Source organism: Prionailurus viverrinus, chromosome A3 (genome assembly GCF_022837055.1).
Source record: "Prionailurus viverrinus isolate Anna chromosome A3, UM_Priviv_1.0, whole genome shotgun sequence".
Taxonomy (NCBI): Eukaryota; Metazoa; Chordata; class Mammalia; order Carnivora; family Felidae; genus Prionailurus; species Prionailurus viverrinus.
This window is the reverse complement of record NC_062563.1, coordinates 30519089-30533354: the sequence shown is the minus strand read 5'-3', so window position 1 is coordinate 30533354 and position 14266 is coordinate 30519089. Positions and strand designations below refer to the sequence as shown.

At 53.7% G+C, this 14266-nt stretch overlaps 1 protein-coding gene across 3 annotated transcripts; it reads right to left on the bottom strand.

The window, feature by feature from the left end:
* Positions 1–917: 917 nt before the first annotated feature.
* On the bottom strand, positions 918–13523 carry MAVS (mitochondrial antiviral signaling protein). Of its 3 annotated transcripts, none has more exons than XM_047852515.1 (7): positions 12609–13523; positions 9257–9442; positions 7939–8113; positions 6567–6742; positions 5714–5870; positions 3422–3930; positions 918–2508 (listed from the first exon to the last, which is right to left on the bottom strand). In XM_047852515.1, the coding sequence occupies exons 1-7, from the start codon at positions 12954–12956 to the stop codon at positions 2071–2073; spliced, it is 1989 nt and encodes a 662-aa protein (XP_047708471.1). In that variant the 5' UTR covers positions 12957–13523; the 3' UTR covers positions 918–2070. The 3 variants fall into 3 exon arrangements, with proteins under 3 accessions (XP_047708471.1, XP_047708473.1, XP_047708472.1); XM_047852517.1 differs by lacking the exon at positions 12609–13523 and adding an exon at positions 10165–12602; XM_047852516.1 differs by lacking the exon at positions 12609–13523 and adding an exon at positions 10165–12602 and having other exon boundaries at positions 9257–9404.
* Between the last annotated feature and the right edge of the window lie 743 nt (positions 13524–14266).

The window sequence follows — 14266 nt, the reverse complement described above, 5'->3', positions numbered from 1 at the left end:
GAAATTCCACCAGCTAAGTAACATCCTTTGGGACTACACATTACTTTCTTGAGATACTCTTTTCCAAAGCTACCCTGGGAGGGTAACACATTAAAACTAGTACCAGGGGGTAGTGTCTGGCTGGCTCAGTCAGTAGAGCATATGACTCTAATCTTGGGGTTGTGAGTTGGAGCCCCACATTGGGTGTAGAGATTACTTTAAATGAATGAATGAATGAATGAATGAATGAAATTTTAAAAAATAATAAAACTAGTACCTGTCCATGAATTTTTTACTGACCTGGGTATCTGAGAATGAGGGAGGGCTAAAAGAGGGCTGGTTAAGAGCAAAGGTGATGGGGAGTGGTGCAGACAACTTGGGTAAGGACCTCTCCTGATTTTAGGGTGCAGGCTGTTGGGTTTGGATTGAGGGTTGAAAAGAAATTCAGAGGGAGGAGAGGTCATTCAAGGTGGAGGTCACTGAAGCCCCCTAGGGCAGTGCAAAGAAAGGCCTTAGCAGCCAAAGCAGGGTACAGGACTTACCAGCTGACATTTGGGGGAGCACACAGCTACTCCCCCCAGTATCCCCCCAGAGTGCTAGTCTGTCTCGTGCAGAGAACAGGAATGGAAGTGGCTTCTGGGTCTCCTATGCCTGCTTCTTGTCCAGAGATGACTGCCTGAAAAGAACCCATGAGGATATTCCCCAACCCATCTGGTTGCTGGGGGGCCCCAGGCCTCCCCCTGAACTGCTTTGCCACTAGACATGCCTCCCTCCCCGCTCCCCAATGCACAAGATGAATAAGAAACAAATATAAAGGGAGTGAGGGGAGGTAGCAGGGTCTGGATCTGCCTCGTAAGGTGTAGCCAATCACTCCAACCCCTCCACATTTACAGCACCATGTATCCAACACTTAATAAATGCCAGGAACCATTCTAAGATTCATATAGACAAACTCATTTAATCCTCATCACACTAGGAGATTTGTTTTTATATACATATAAAATTTTACTATTCATCCTCATTTTACAGCTGAGGAAACTGAGGCACAGAGAGGTTAATAGAGAGCACAGTGACAGAGCACAGAGTGAGTGAAAGTTCGAGTGGGGTACAGGCCCCACCCCAAACTACAGAGTTGCACCCTTACCCACTGGGCATTCTGCCTCTTACACCCTCATGTCTACCAGGCTTGGCAGGGGAGAGGTAGGGGCAGCTATCAGCAGTCACCTACTCTGGGGAATGCAGGCACTTGACAAACACTTGTGTGCTTCAACCTCAGAAGAGCCCAGGGGAAATGAGCCATGATACTCACTGGCCATGTGGGGAAGCAAGACCAGAGAAGTCTGATCATCTTGTCAAGGCCACACAGCCCAGGAAGGGGTGGAGCTGAAATCCAAACCTTGGCCTGAGCTTACCCTGGCAGGTCTCTCCTTCCCAAACCCCCCTCCCCACCACCACCAAGCTAAAGACCACGGAGACCAGAGGGAGGGAAAGGGAAAATGGGGGTGAGGAGACTGGAGAGGGGCTTCAGAGACAGTCCTCAGGCCTAGCAGCTGCCTTAGGTTCCCTAGGGGTCCAGGGGAACCTCTGGACTTCCCTCGCTTCTTGGGGGACCTCAAGCAGCCAGGTCCCTGGAAATGGATCACCCTTAGGTTCCTGGGGCTTTTAGGGTCTGGAGCAAGGTCCTGTGGGGTCCCCCACCCTGCACGTCTGCTGGCCACCAGGCACCAGGGCAGGATGGGGGGAGGGGGAGGGTTCTGACCCCCTGCATGATCTAGCAGCACCACCTCATCTGTGGACTTGAGCAAACAGGGTCTGGATGGGGGTACCTCACCTCCTCCAGAGAATAAAGGCCACAGACCAGATTGTGGGGTGTGTGAAGTCTGGAGTACATGGGGAGGGCACGGGCTGGGACAGAAATCTGGTCTGCACTCAGTCTGTGCACCCCCCCCCCCCCCCCGCCCCGGCTCTCCTCAGGCCCAGGCTCCACGAGCCCCATGAAAGGGACAAGACGGGGAGATAGCACAGTCCGTGCTTGGGCTAGATGTCCTGCAGGGAAGGGAGCAGACTCGGGACAGGGAGGCCCTAGGGGCTTCACAGGCGCCGCCTATACAGCACAGCCAAGAGCATGGCGAAGAGAGCCCCAGCTGCAGCTGCCCCAAGCCATGGAGCATAGAATCTGGCCGGGACAAACTTGTCCTTGACTGAGGGCTGTGGGGCAGCAGGAGGCCCGGGACTACCCTCTACCAGGTCAATGCTGGGATCCTGGGCCACTTGGATCCTAATGGAATCCACTGACTGGTACTCATTCTCCTCTGGGGCGTTGTCAGGCCCTGCGCCCAAGGACTTGCTGCAGCTGAGGGCCAGGTCCGCAGAGCAGCCTGAGAACGGCTCACTGTCCATGTGGGAGACCAGCCGGCCAGGCTTGCTCAGCTCCAACTCGGAGCCCCAGGTGGCAGAGTTGTGGTCTGGCTCGGGCAAGCTGTCTCTGGTGGAGGTGCCTGTGGGCTCTGGAGCCACTGGAGGAGTCTCCTGAGAAAGAAAGGAAGGGCTGGAAGGGACTGGGGATGGCCGGACACCCAAATGGGTGGCCCCATTCCCAGCCAATACATGAACTAACATCTCAACCCTCCAATTCCCAGCCCACAGTATGGGAGGAAGCCACCCTCTCTTGGAGACTCAACCCAATGATGGTGCAGGAGGGCACTGAGAGAGGAGGTGTCCAAGCCTCTGCAGTGGTATCAGTGGTAACTTTCTCCAAGGTACCCCTCTCCCTACTCACTGGCCTGCTTGTGAGCTCACCCCCGCCCTCCTAGAGCCCTTGGCAGTTGTGGCCCCATCCTACTTCAACACTCTGCCAGGGCTGAGGCCATGGAGCAGCCACAGGGTCAGAGGCCTGGCCATGTGCCTAACGGGTCCCTTGGACTTGGTTCTTCCAGGCAGACAACAGGAGCAGGACTAGATGTGCTGGCCCAGAAGGGGCAGCTGTGGGGGGCTGTTGGGTCAGTGCGGCTGTCTCCGGCTGAGACTGCTATCTACAAAGCCCTGATAATGGAGAAGCAGACTGGATATCCTGGGGGTGAAGAGCAAGGATTGAGGCAGACAGGCCATCCAGCTCTATCCCTCACAGTTCCCTCATCTGCAAAATGGTGCTGCTAGGCCTAATGTACGGCTTTGAGCTCTGAACGGGTTGATGCACATGACCAGTGGGGATGGCCGCCACACCCACCCCTCCTAGGAATCCACACTCAAGAGCTCTAATGATTATTAGTACTCTAAAGGATTTGGTGTGGGGTCCAGAAGAGGCCAGATCTCAGCTATCCCTATACCCTTGAAAAGAAGCCCCGGCACAGCCCAGGCTGGAGACAGAGTGGAGACTGGAAAGGGTCCAAGGATAGGGCTCGGGGGGAAAGCCTGAATCACTGGTAGAAGGGCAAAGACTCACCCCTGAGGATATGCTGCTCCTGACGGGGGGCACTGTGTTGGCAGGCACCGTGCTGGGCGCTGTGCTTGTGGACATCCTGTGGTCAGGCACCAAGCCAGTAGGCACCTTGGGTGCCACTGTGCCAGCACGTGTGGAGTTGATAGGCAGTTTGGATGGCGGTAGACTAGTGAGCACGTTAGTAGACATTGTACCAGAGGGTTTCGAGCTGGCAGGCAACTTGGAAGGCATCGTTCTATCAAATGCTGAGTTGGTAGGCACTTTGGAGGGTGCCACGCTGGTGGTCAATGAGCTGGCCAACACCCCGGCCCCAGGGCAGATGGTAGCCTCACCATGGTCACCAGCACCCCCTGAAGAGGCCAAGCCAGGGGAAGAGGAGGAGATGCCAGTAGGCGGAGCTGATACTGAGGGTCCTGGCAAGCGGCTTGCCCTGGGGATGGAACGGGTCAGTGGCTGGAAGGAGACAGATGGAGACACAGGCCCACGGGGTGATGTGAGACTGGAGGCCATGCCTGCAGGTGGTAAAATAAAAGGGAAAACACAAACCCACAGGACTGTTACCCTAAAAGCACAGTCACCTGGGATCAGAGAGCTGAAGAAGGGTCTCAGTTCCCCAGCTCAAGTCCTTACTGCACCCAGGCCTCCCAACATCCTCCCATGGAGTCTCCACAGTCCCTTTGGTCATTGCTCCCAGGCCCCGAGGTCCAACAGCTGCAGGCGCATCCTCAGCCCTATCTAGCCTTAGTCCTTGACCTAAAGTCAAGTCTGTTCTCTCATAAGAATGAAATGGTTCCTCCCCTTTACAGCATCTAGGAGCTTGAAGATCATTAATTATCCTCTCTTCTTTCTTCTCCTGCCTGGGACACCCCCCTTTCCTCCTGTGTCTGCTCATTAGCTTGGTGGAACTCTGGATGCTCCTCCCTCTGCCACCTTCCCCTCCCCCACCAGTAGGAGCCACCCTGGATCACGGCAAAGGGCAGCACGATGGCTCAGCAGGTGGTAACAGTCCATATAGGCATTTATATCCAGATCCCCCATGGTACTCTGAGAATACACATGCCAGGCCCTATGGCTGACAAAGGCCAGAAGTAATTCTGATGTACCACCCCACCCCCACCAAAATCTGACACCACAGAACCTCGTGGGACCTGTATCCACGCATGTATTGAAATCTAAGTGCCCTCTGCCTCCCTGGTCCACAGCAGCATTTCCTGAAAGGTGTCCCATGGCAAGCTGACATTGCAAAGTATAAATGGGTGCTTGGGGAAGAGTTCTGGGGTGAAAGGAGTGGAGGGCACTGAGATGGCTTCTCGGAGCCTTTAACTGTTCAGGTGCCTTGTGGCTGTCCCAGGAGCACCAAAGGCTGGTCAGGCTATAGTGTTACATGGAATACAGTTTAGGAAACAACGGAGCAGAGAGATGCCATCCTGGGAAGTCAGAGTGGACAGCTCTATATTCCCGAGGGTGGGAACTGAGATCTGGTTTTGGGGCCCAGGCCCTTAACTGATGAAAATCATACTTCCTCTGGGGGCTGAGAAGGTTTAGTGATTCATTGGGAGCTAGAGCCCCACTAGGGGTAGGGCAGCACCTAAGGGCTCTAAAGGCCCCTGCCAATAAGTAGCCCAGCTCTTCCACACTGTCCTCCAGGTCCTGGTGAACCCCACAGGGTCCCCTCAGCAGAATCCACAAATGGCCCTAATGCTCTTCCCCTGCCTGTATCCACATCCTCTGCAATGTGACTGTCAGTCCTCTCATCTAGAGACAGAGTCTGTTCCCTACTCCTTGACTCTGGGCTGGCCCCGGGACTTGTTTGGGCCACAGAATGAGGCAGGAGGGAAGACTGCCAGTTTTGAGCCTTTGCCCCAGGAGTCTGCTCTCTCAGAATTCTGCTCAGCTGCCAGGAAACAGACTTGTCTGGTGAAAGATGAGGACTCACTGAAGAGAACCAAGGTGCCCGCCCCGCCCCCCCCCCCCCCAACAGGCGTAAGTAAGCAGTGCGTACACGGGTGTGTACGCAAGAGGGAATCCAGCCAAGATCCCAAGAACTACCCTGAGCCAGCCCAAATTGCTGACCCACAGAATCACGAGCTAAATAGTCCTATTTTAGGCTACTAAATGTTGGAATGGGTTGTTACGTAGAAAATACTAATACACCCTCAAGGAATTGGGTTGCTCCTGAGGTAAACTCCCTTTATTCCCACCCTCGCCTCCTGTCCAAGGAAGCCAGAGGGGCAACTCTAGTCTTCACCCTCTGGGAGGTCCGAGAGGTCCTATGGCTCCAGGTCACATACGTACCTGCTATGTGGGCACTGCCTGGTTCTGTGTCCTGCTCCTGACACCCACTGGAGGTCAGAGGGCTGAGGGCTGCCATGTCAGAGGAGGGCTCCAGGGGGCCAGCTGGCCTCCTCAGGACAGTCCCAGAACTGGGTGTCTGTGGGACTTTCTTTGAACTCTGCAAGAGGGAAAATGGAAATGAGGCAGCTGCTTCTCCCAGGAGCAGGCATCTCCCACTGGCCTCAGCCTGTGCCATGGACCACAGAAACCAGGGAAGCCCCTCGCCCCGGCTTTGATCATTGCCAGACCCTCTGTCCACAGGAACGTACCTTACAGAGAACACACACCAGCCCATGGGGAGTCTCTGTTCATCTGCCTGGCCCTATCAAATGTCCCCCTCTCTGAGGCTACTGCACAGACCCCTTTCTTGGGCTTCAAGTCCATGGTCTGGTGTCTCCTGAACACCCTGCTGCCTGCTCATCACATCTCAATAGAATCAGTAATTTTCGCCCTAAACTTGACTTTACTGGCAATAATTACTCCATCTACCCTCTACCCCATCACCTCCTCCTTCCCCAGTACTCCTCCAGTGGTCATTCCGGTCCTTCGATCCAGCTCAACATCTCACACGGACCACTTCAAAGACCTCCATACTGTGACCTCACAGCTGGTTGATAAGAGGGTTGGGGGTTGCCATAGGGTGAAGCCCTAGTCAGCAGTCTGAGAGCTGGTTTGGGGCATATCTCCATTGGGGGAGCCCTTAGGTTCTGAGCAGAGGTTAGGCATGACTTGTGGTGGGGGCAGAAGAGAGCTTCTAGAGGCTGGGCAGACAGGAACACAAAAGCAGGGGTCCAGACTAGGCGTGAGAACACACCTCTCCTAGGGACCCTGGCGGCTCAGTGTCCTGGACAGGCATGGGGAAACTTGACTCCTCCTCTCTGTAGCCGTTGTGGGGGGCGCTGGGGGCCATGGCAGGTGTGGAGGGCCCTGGAACCTCAGCAGGAGCTAACTGTGGCTCCAGTGGGGCTGGGGGGCAGTTCTTCGGGACCCCTGGAAGACAAAGATACAGTGATGTCAAGGAGGAGTCAGAGGAACTCCCAGTGACAGGAGAGGCCTGGATGCTCCTGGACCCCCAGAGCCATGACTATAGGCCCCCCCACAGCTCCAAAAGCTGTCCTGAGGGGGGATGTACTCCTTAGAAGAGACAAGATTCACTGAGTGGGAGGCAGGAAGGAGAGAGGAGGTAGGGAGGACAAAGACAAGAAGAGGTAGAAGGAGTAGAAGAGAAGGGAATGGGGGTGGGGAGCATGCGGGGCACCTCACAGGCCTCTCACAACCCAGACTGGGTCAGCAGTCACCACTTCTCTGTCCCTCAGCACTCTGGAACCCAGTGGCTTTCTTCTCTTCCTTGTAGGCGGTTGTCACCCCTAACTAACCCCTGACCTGATGCTGTTTCCTCAGAAAGAAGGGAGGAAAAAAAGAAAGCAAATGGCGGGGGGAGGGGGGGAGTAGGGCTGTTCTAAGGCTTTAAATCTGAGCAGTGTCTCAGGAGTCGTCTCTAGTCTAAAACATACATAGGGCTGGCTTGAGTTTTCTTCCTGTCTTGTCCCCTCAGACCTGACCTGACCAGATCCCTCCGGGCACTCAACCTGGCAGGGAGCATTGAAAGGGAGCTGAGGAGTAACTGGGCAGCTGGAGTGGGGGACCTAGAAGGCTCCAGGAGATGCTAGGGGGAGAGGAAGAGATGAGGGAAAGGAAGAAGGAACCCATGAGGGAGAAAGAGGAGACATGAAACGGAGGAAGAGAAGAGAGGAATGGAGAGAGGGAAGGTGAACTGAGGGAGAAGACAGGAAGTGGGAAAGGAATGGGAGGCAAATGTCACAGCCACACAGATTAGAAGGCCCACTTGCTGAGCACACGGGAGGCACCCAGTCCCAGCTAAGCACTCAACATGCCACCCACTGTCCCATGGTATCCACCACAGCCCTATGACGTAGATGTCTGGCCATTAACCCCATTTTACAGAGAAGAAGACTGAGGCTTAGGGAAATTAAGGCACTTCACCAAAGGGACATGACTAACAAGAGGCTAAGCTGGGATCGACACCCAGGTTTGTCCACTGCCCAGGAGTGATGGGAGGGAAGGGGACAGTGGAAGGCAGGAGGTACAGGGGTGAGGGGACAGACAGAGTGGAGGCCAGGGGAACGACAGGGGTTCCATGAGGAGGGCCAGGGCAAGAAGCTCACCGGGCAGGTTGCTCTGGTAGACAGAGGCCACTTCGTCAGCAAGACCAGCCAGCTCACAGATCCTCAGGGCCTTGATGAAGGATTCCACCCAGCCAGTCCGCCGCCGAAGGCTGTTGAAGAGCTCCCAGAGGGTGCCCTGGTTCCCCCAGAGCTGGTAGTAGGCCCGCAGTCGGTCCTGGAACACAGCCAGATGCCCTGTTCAAGCCAGGTGGCCCTGGACCCTTCCCCACTCAGGGACAGCTGCAGAGAGAGACACCAAGTAGCCACAAGAGTGCGGCAGCCATGCAAAACCAGGTCAGAGCCCAGGACAAGGCCAGTGTCTGGGCCCAAGTGTAAAGGCAGCTTCCAGGAAGTAGGCTTTTAGTGTGTGCCACGCTCTGAGCTCAGGGCTGTGTGTGAATTATCTTAATGCCATGACCCCTACTCTACTGGTGAGGAACCTGGCAGTTCCTCAGTTTATGCAGCCCCCAAAGCAAAAAGAAAGGGTTTGGATTAGCAGAGGAGGAAAAGGGTGCATAGGGAACAGGAGATGAAAGGAGGCAAAAGGAGAAGAGAGGCAGCTGACCTAAGAGTCAGGAGGATGGGGAATCTCGGGGCGGCAAAGGTTTTAAATCTCACATACAGACTGAATTCCCACATTCAGACAAGCAACCAGACAGCAGAAACGAAAAGCCACAGAAAACATTTACTGCAGAACTGGTCACAAGGCATCCCCACAAGCCCCCAAATGCAAGGCAGGAGGGCAGGGGTAGACCTTGTCAGCCACAGGCCTGCTCCACCGTTACGGCCACCTCACCACTGCCACCTCAGCCGCGTTGAGGCAGCAGAGGGCCCGGGCCATCTGGGAGCAGCTGAAACTGGGAGGCGGCTGGCCCGGCTTCACTTGGGGCCACAGCCAGTTCTAATAGATGAGGGTGGTCTGGCTCCCATGAACTCTCAAAACTGAGCCCTGGACTCCCTGCCAGGACAGAGCTCCATGACAAGGAGAACAGAATCAAAACTGAGGAGGAGTAATGACAAGACAGACTGAAGAAAAGGAAGGTTCCCACCGAAGCAGAACGGGGATTGAAGCCCAGAAATCTCAGGCAGCTGGCACCATATTTTTTAGCACTACACCAAATGGACACGAGAGGGCGCTCAGCCATGTTGGAAAGGCCATCCTGACCCACCCTTGATTCAGCAAGTTAGAGAAGCGTCAAGGTCAGGAAGCAGGATGCAGACAATAACCAAGAAGGAAGGAGTTGGCCCTGGCTTTGGGTGAAGCTCTGAACCCCCAGCCTGCCCCAAGTCAGTGGCTGGCTGTCATGCCCCAGCTCACCTGGTCACTTATTGTGAGGCAGGACAGATAAGGCAGAATCTCCAGAACATGAATATGACCAAAATTGCTGTAATGGTGGCGGATATACTCGTAAGTCTTGTCCTCAGCAAACGTCATCGCTGTCCAGGTTCTGAAGTGACAGAGGGCACTGGCCCAAAAAAGGATGGGCTGAGAGGGGAAAAAAGACTGGAAGAAAACACACCACATATGGCAACAGAGTTGGGAGTGGGATCAGACAAAAGGCAATTACTTCTTTCTTTCTCAACTCTTTGGAATGTTTTACTTCTTTCTTTAATCATCCAATTTTATTACTGCCCAAGTCCAGAGGCCCTCAAAAAATAAAAAATGAATTGATGAACAAAAGAAATAAGATCCAGAAGATCTAGGCCCCATTTCTGTCTTGTAGGTTGGTTGGTATTGTGGAGAGTTCTGACTCCCTGCCATTGTCCTAGGTCTGTATGTGCCCCTCGTTGCTGAAAGCAAGAAGTGCTACTTCTTTGGGGTGTACTGGGGGGAAGCCCAAAAGGATAATAATAAGATAATCCTACTTTAAAGGTGAAGAAAATGAAGTACCAAGAATAAGGGCTTGCTAGTTAGTGGAAAATTATCAGGCTCCAGGATCAGGTTCTTTCCAGAACATGATTGCAGGCCCACCATTAAAGCTTGCCACATACATGTTCTTAGGGTAGGAGGCTGAGTTCCAATCACTATGTGTGATCTGGGGCAAATTACCAATCTTTTCCAGGCTTGTCTTCACCCCTAAAATGGCTCAGAGAGCTTATTTTGACAACACAATAGTTCAACCTAGTAAACTTGACATTTACAAGCGCCTCAATTACAAGCAATTGCCTTAAGTAGCACTTACCACAATTTGCAATTATAGATGGGGCTGTCTGCAAATTTCTTACCTGCTTCCCCCCTCAGGGAGAGCTGTAGGGAGTAAGAGGGATAAGATCTCTGCCATCATCCAATTTATATTCTATTGAGGTGGGACAGATGACAAATCAGTAAGTATACATATAAATAAAAATTCCAAACAATAATCAAGGTTATAAAGAAAATAAAGCAGGATAAGAAGACAGAACTCCTGTAGAAGGGCATGCTGCCTAGGCAGAGTTGGTCAGGAAGTCTTTCTGGATTAATGACATTTGAGATGAGCCATTCTGGACTGTGAGATCAGTGTTTTGGGCAGAGGGCACAGCAAATTAGAAGTCCTCAGGTGGAAACAAGCTTGGCATGTTTAAAGAACAGAAATCAGTTCCGGGTGGTCCAGGTTTAAAAAACTAGGGGAGGGGCTGAGATCAAGGTCAAGGAGGTTGGGAGTGGTCGCTTATGGGGGCGTTGCAGGAAAAGACTTTGAGTTTTGGGTTTACTTTTTTCTCTCTAGAGTGAAATGGGGAGCCATAGGAGGCTTCTGAGCAAGGAAGGGAGAGGATTTGACTTATGTTAAAGACCTCCCTGGTAGTTGTGAGGAGCTAGACTGTGGAGGGACCAGGATGGAAGCAAGAAGACAAATCAGGAGGCTAAAGCAGGGAGCCACGTGAAGGGTATGGCCAGAATGCCAACCATGGAGGTGGTGAGAGGTGGCTGGATTCCTAGTGTGTTGTGCATGTGGGAGGTGAAGAAGGGAGAAGAATCAAGGATGATTCCTCAGGCACTAGGTGCATGGATAGTGCCATTTTCCAAGCCAGAAAATCTGGTGGGCAAGTTGTGGCACAGAGAGGACTCCAAAGATCCATTCTGAAAAAGCTTAAGAGGCTACTAGATGTCCAAGTGGATTTTCTGGGAAGGAAGGGATCAGAAAAGGGAGGGCCAGGTGGTGTCAGTCTTGGGTGGGACTCTAGGAGGCAGTGCTGCAGAGCACAGCTGAGCTGCCAGTCCCTCACCACATGGGAAATGGGGCGACAGTCCTGTCTACCGGCCTCAGAGCCTCATGTTGCCTGCCTCCCTTGTCAGCCACCAGGTGCTACATTCCTGGTGGGGCAAGCGTTAATGACAGAGGTCAAGAGGATCAAGGAGGTGGGGTGGGAGTCCTCTGAGCCTTCAGGAGATGAGCAAAGAACAACTCTATGGCGACGAAATGACCCTTTTCTCCTTCTTTCCCATGGCATCCAGGGAGGTACCAGGACAGAATCAGGTAACACATTCTTCTGCACCTGAGCCTCAGCCCTCAGTAACACAGTTTGGGGAGTATGGAAATATAACATGCTCCAACCAAAAAGAAAGGAAGCCCACATTTGTTCACATATTGATGGTCCACTTAGGCAAGCACATCCTGGGTTTCTTTCATTTAGGAGAGGAGAAATGATGCCAGGTTGCACAAGCAGACCGGTGATCCTGACAGGATTTGAACCCAGGACTTGTAGCCTCCTTGCAGCTCACCATACATCTTGCAGAACATGGGGGCAGCTGCAGCAAGTGAGACTCACAGTACTAGAGGGACCAAGGCCACTGTCTGGGTGAGGGGGGTCACTGGGTGAGGGTGCCCCTGGGAGACTGCAATATTTAGTCCTTGTCTTGTGCGAAATGGACATCGCTCCGACAAGGCTGAGAGCATTCTAACCTGCCCTCTACAGCAGTCGCAGTTCTCAGGTAACTGACTATCCTTCTAGAAGTTATTGAGGCTCCACAGCGTGCAGGAGAACGTGGTTGTTTGCTGTGTTGTTGTGGTGGGTTGTTTTGTTTTGTTTTTTCGATGTTTTCTTAGCACCTCCTTGTGGTCTCAGAGAAGAAGGGCGGACCAACGTTGCAAGGAGAATTTCCTACCCGACAGCCTCGGAGGCTCTGAGTGCGTCCCGGAAAGAAATAATCTTCGGGCCCAGAGGGGCGAGGCCTCACTGCTTTGGCTAGGATTCCTGGATGGGACCAGGCCCGCGGAGGATGAGAGGCTGTTCTGAGCAGGTGTCATCACCGAGAACTGTAAAGATCTCGGGGAGGGCGGCGGCCCTGGCCCCTAGGCGCGGCCGCGGCTCGGGGAGGTTGGCCCGTCGCGGCTAGGCCTCGTCCCAGGGTCACCCTCGGCCTGCCGGTGCGGCTGGAGGACCTCAGCTGCTTGTGCCTGCCTCCTTCCGGCCCAACCTCCCCTCCAGTGCCAGCAGACGCCCGGCGACACCCCGGGTGCTGGCTGAGGCTCGTGGAGCCCTCGCTGCCGCGAACCGCGTGTGCCCTTAAGACCAGCCCTTCCCCAGACCCGCGCGGCCAGACCTGTCCCCGGAACCCCGTGCGCCCCAGACCCCGTGCGCCCGGGCGCACTCCGAGTCCCACTCGGCTTCTGCCGCCGCTGGCCACCTTCCGGGGAGGCGTCCGCGCGTCCTGAGCCGACGGGACCGAGCGCCCGGGGAGGCTATCTTACCTCGGGTTGCCACGACACGCCGACAGGCCGACCTCCCGGGACAGTCCGGAACCCTCCCCTACAGGGGAGGGGGAGGGTGGGGAGGGGCGGGATCGCGCGGCCATTGGCCAACGGCGGGGCGGGGCTTCGCGGCCAGCCCGAGCCTCTGGGTGGCGGGGGTGGGTGCTTGGCCTTGGCTTGGGGGCCTGGACTTGTCGGACGGGTGCACCGGACCGACCTAGGTTCCTGCTGGGGCGCAAAAGATAAAATTATTTTCTTTCCGTGTTTGTCTCGGGAAACTTCTAGGAGAAATCCAGAGTCTGGCCAGAATCCAAGTGGATGGCTGACCTCGGAGTCAGTGGTCCCCATGCTTCCTACTCCTCCTACCCAGTAATTTGAGGAGTGAAGGTCTTTATGTCGTTTGCACCTGGGCGCCCAGGGCCTGGCACACAGTTAGTGCTCAATAAATATCGGGTGACACCAAAGTTCGCACGGGCGCGACGCCAATGCTGGGCCTGAGGAAGCAGGATCACGGTGGACGGAGGCTGGGTAGGTGGGAGCAGGGCAGGGGCGCCACTGTGGGCTTGCCCAGCCTTCTGGGTGTGGTTCTTGACTGCTGTGTGGGAAAGGCCTCTGCCCACGGGTCTGGGGCAGGTACCTCCCCACAGTGCTCGACAACTGCCTGACCCTCTGCTTCCGGTAGAGGCCAGCAATTATTGAGCCCCCACTGTGCTCCAGGTACAGGCTTGAAGCCTTATACCTTAAGAGTCCACTAAATACTCTCACAATAACCGGGCAGAGATTTATTTTTCCTGTTTTAAAGAGCGATTAAAAGATTTCAGAAAATGTTTGGCAGTTCTTACTAAAGTGAAACATGCCAACCCTATCACCCAGCCACCACTCCTGGCTGTGTGTCCATCTAAAACCATGCACAATATAGGACACCTGGGTGGCTCAGTAGGTTGAGCATCCGACTTGGCTCCGGTCATGATAATGATCTCATAGTTTGTGGGTTTGAGCCTCCCACCCGGCTCTGTGTTGACAGCTCAGAGCCTGGAGCCTGCTTCAGATTCTGTCTCTCTCTCTCTCTCTCTGCCCTTCCCTTGTTCATACTCTGTCCCTCTCTCTCTCTCAAAAATAAACATAAAAAAATAAAAAAATTTAAAAACATGCACAATAGCTAATGTTCCTAGTGGTTTTGTTCACAATAGGCAAACTCTGAAAACAACCCAAAGGTCCATCAGCAGGAGAATGAGGAAACAAACTGTGGTGTGCTCACATTATGGAATAGTATACAGCAGTGAAAAAGAGCAATCGGTTAATACACATAACATGGATGAATCTCACCAGGATAAATGGGCACCATGGCTAACTAAGCACAAAGAGTACATGCTATCTGTTCCTCCAGTTGCAAGGTAAAGCAAGGTTCAAAAACAGGCAAATCTCATCTACATAAATAGAAATCATTCACTGGTTACTTCTGTGGTGGGGTACATGGGAACCCTTGCAGGGGATGGAAACTTCTGTATCTTGATGTGAGTGGTGGGTACATGGGTTTGTGCATATACAAAACTTCATCAGCTGTACACTTAGGATTGTCACGCTTTATACTACAACTTGAAAATGAAAGAATGACAACTGAGGAGTTAAGAGGTTTGGCCGAGATCACACGGAAATGC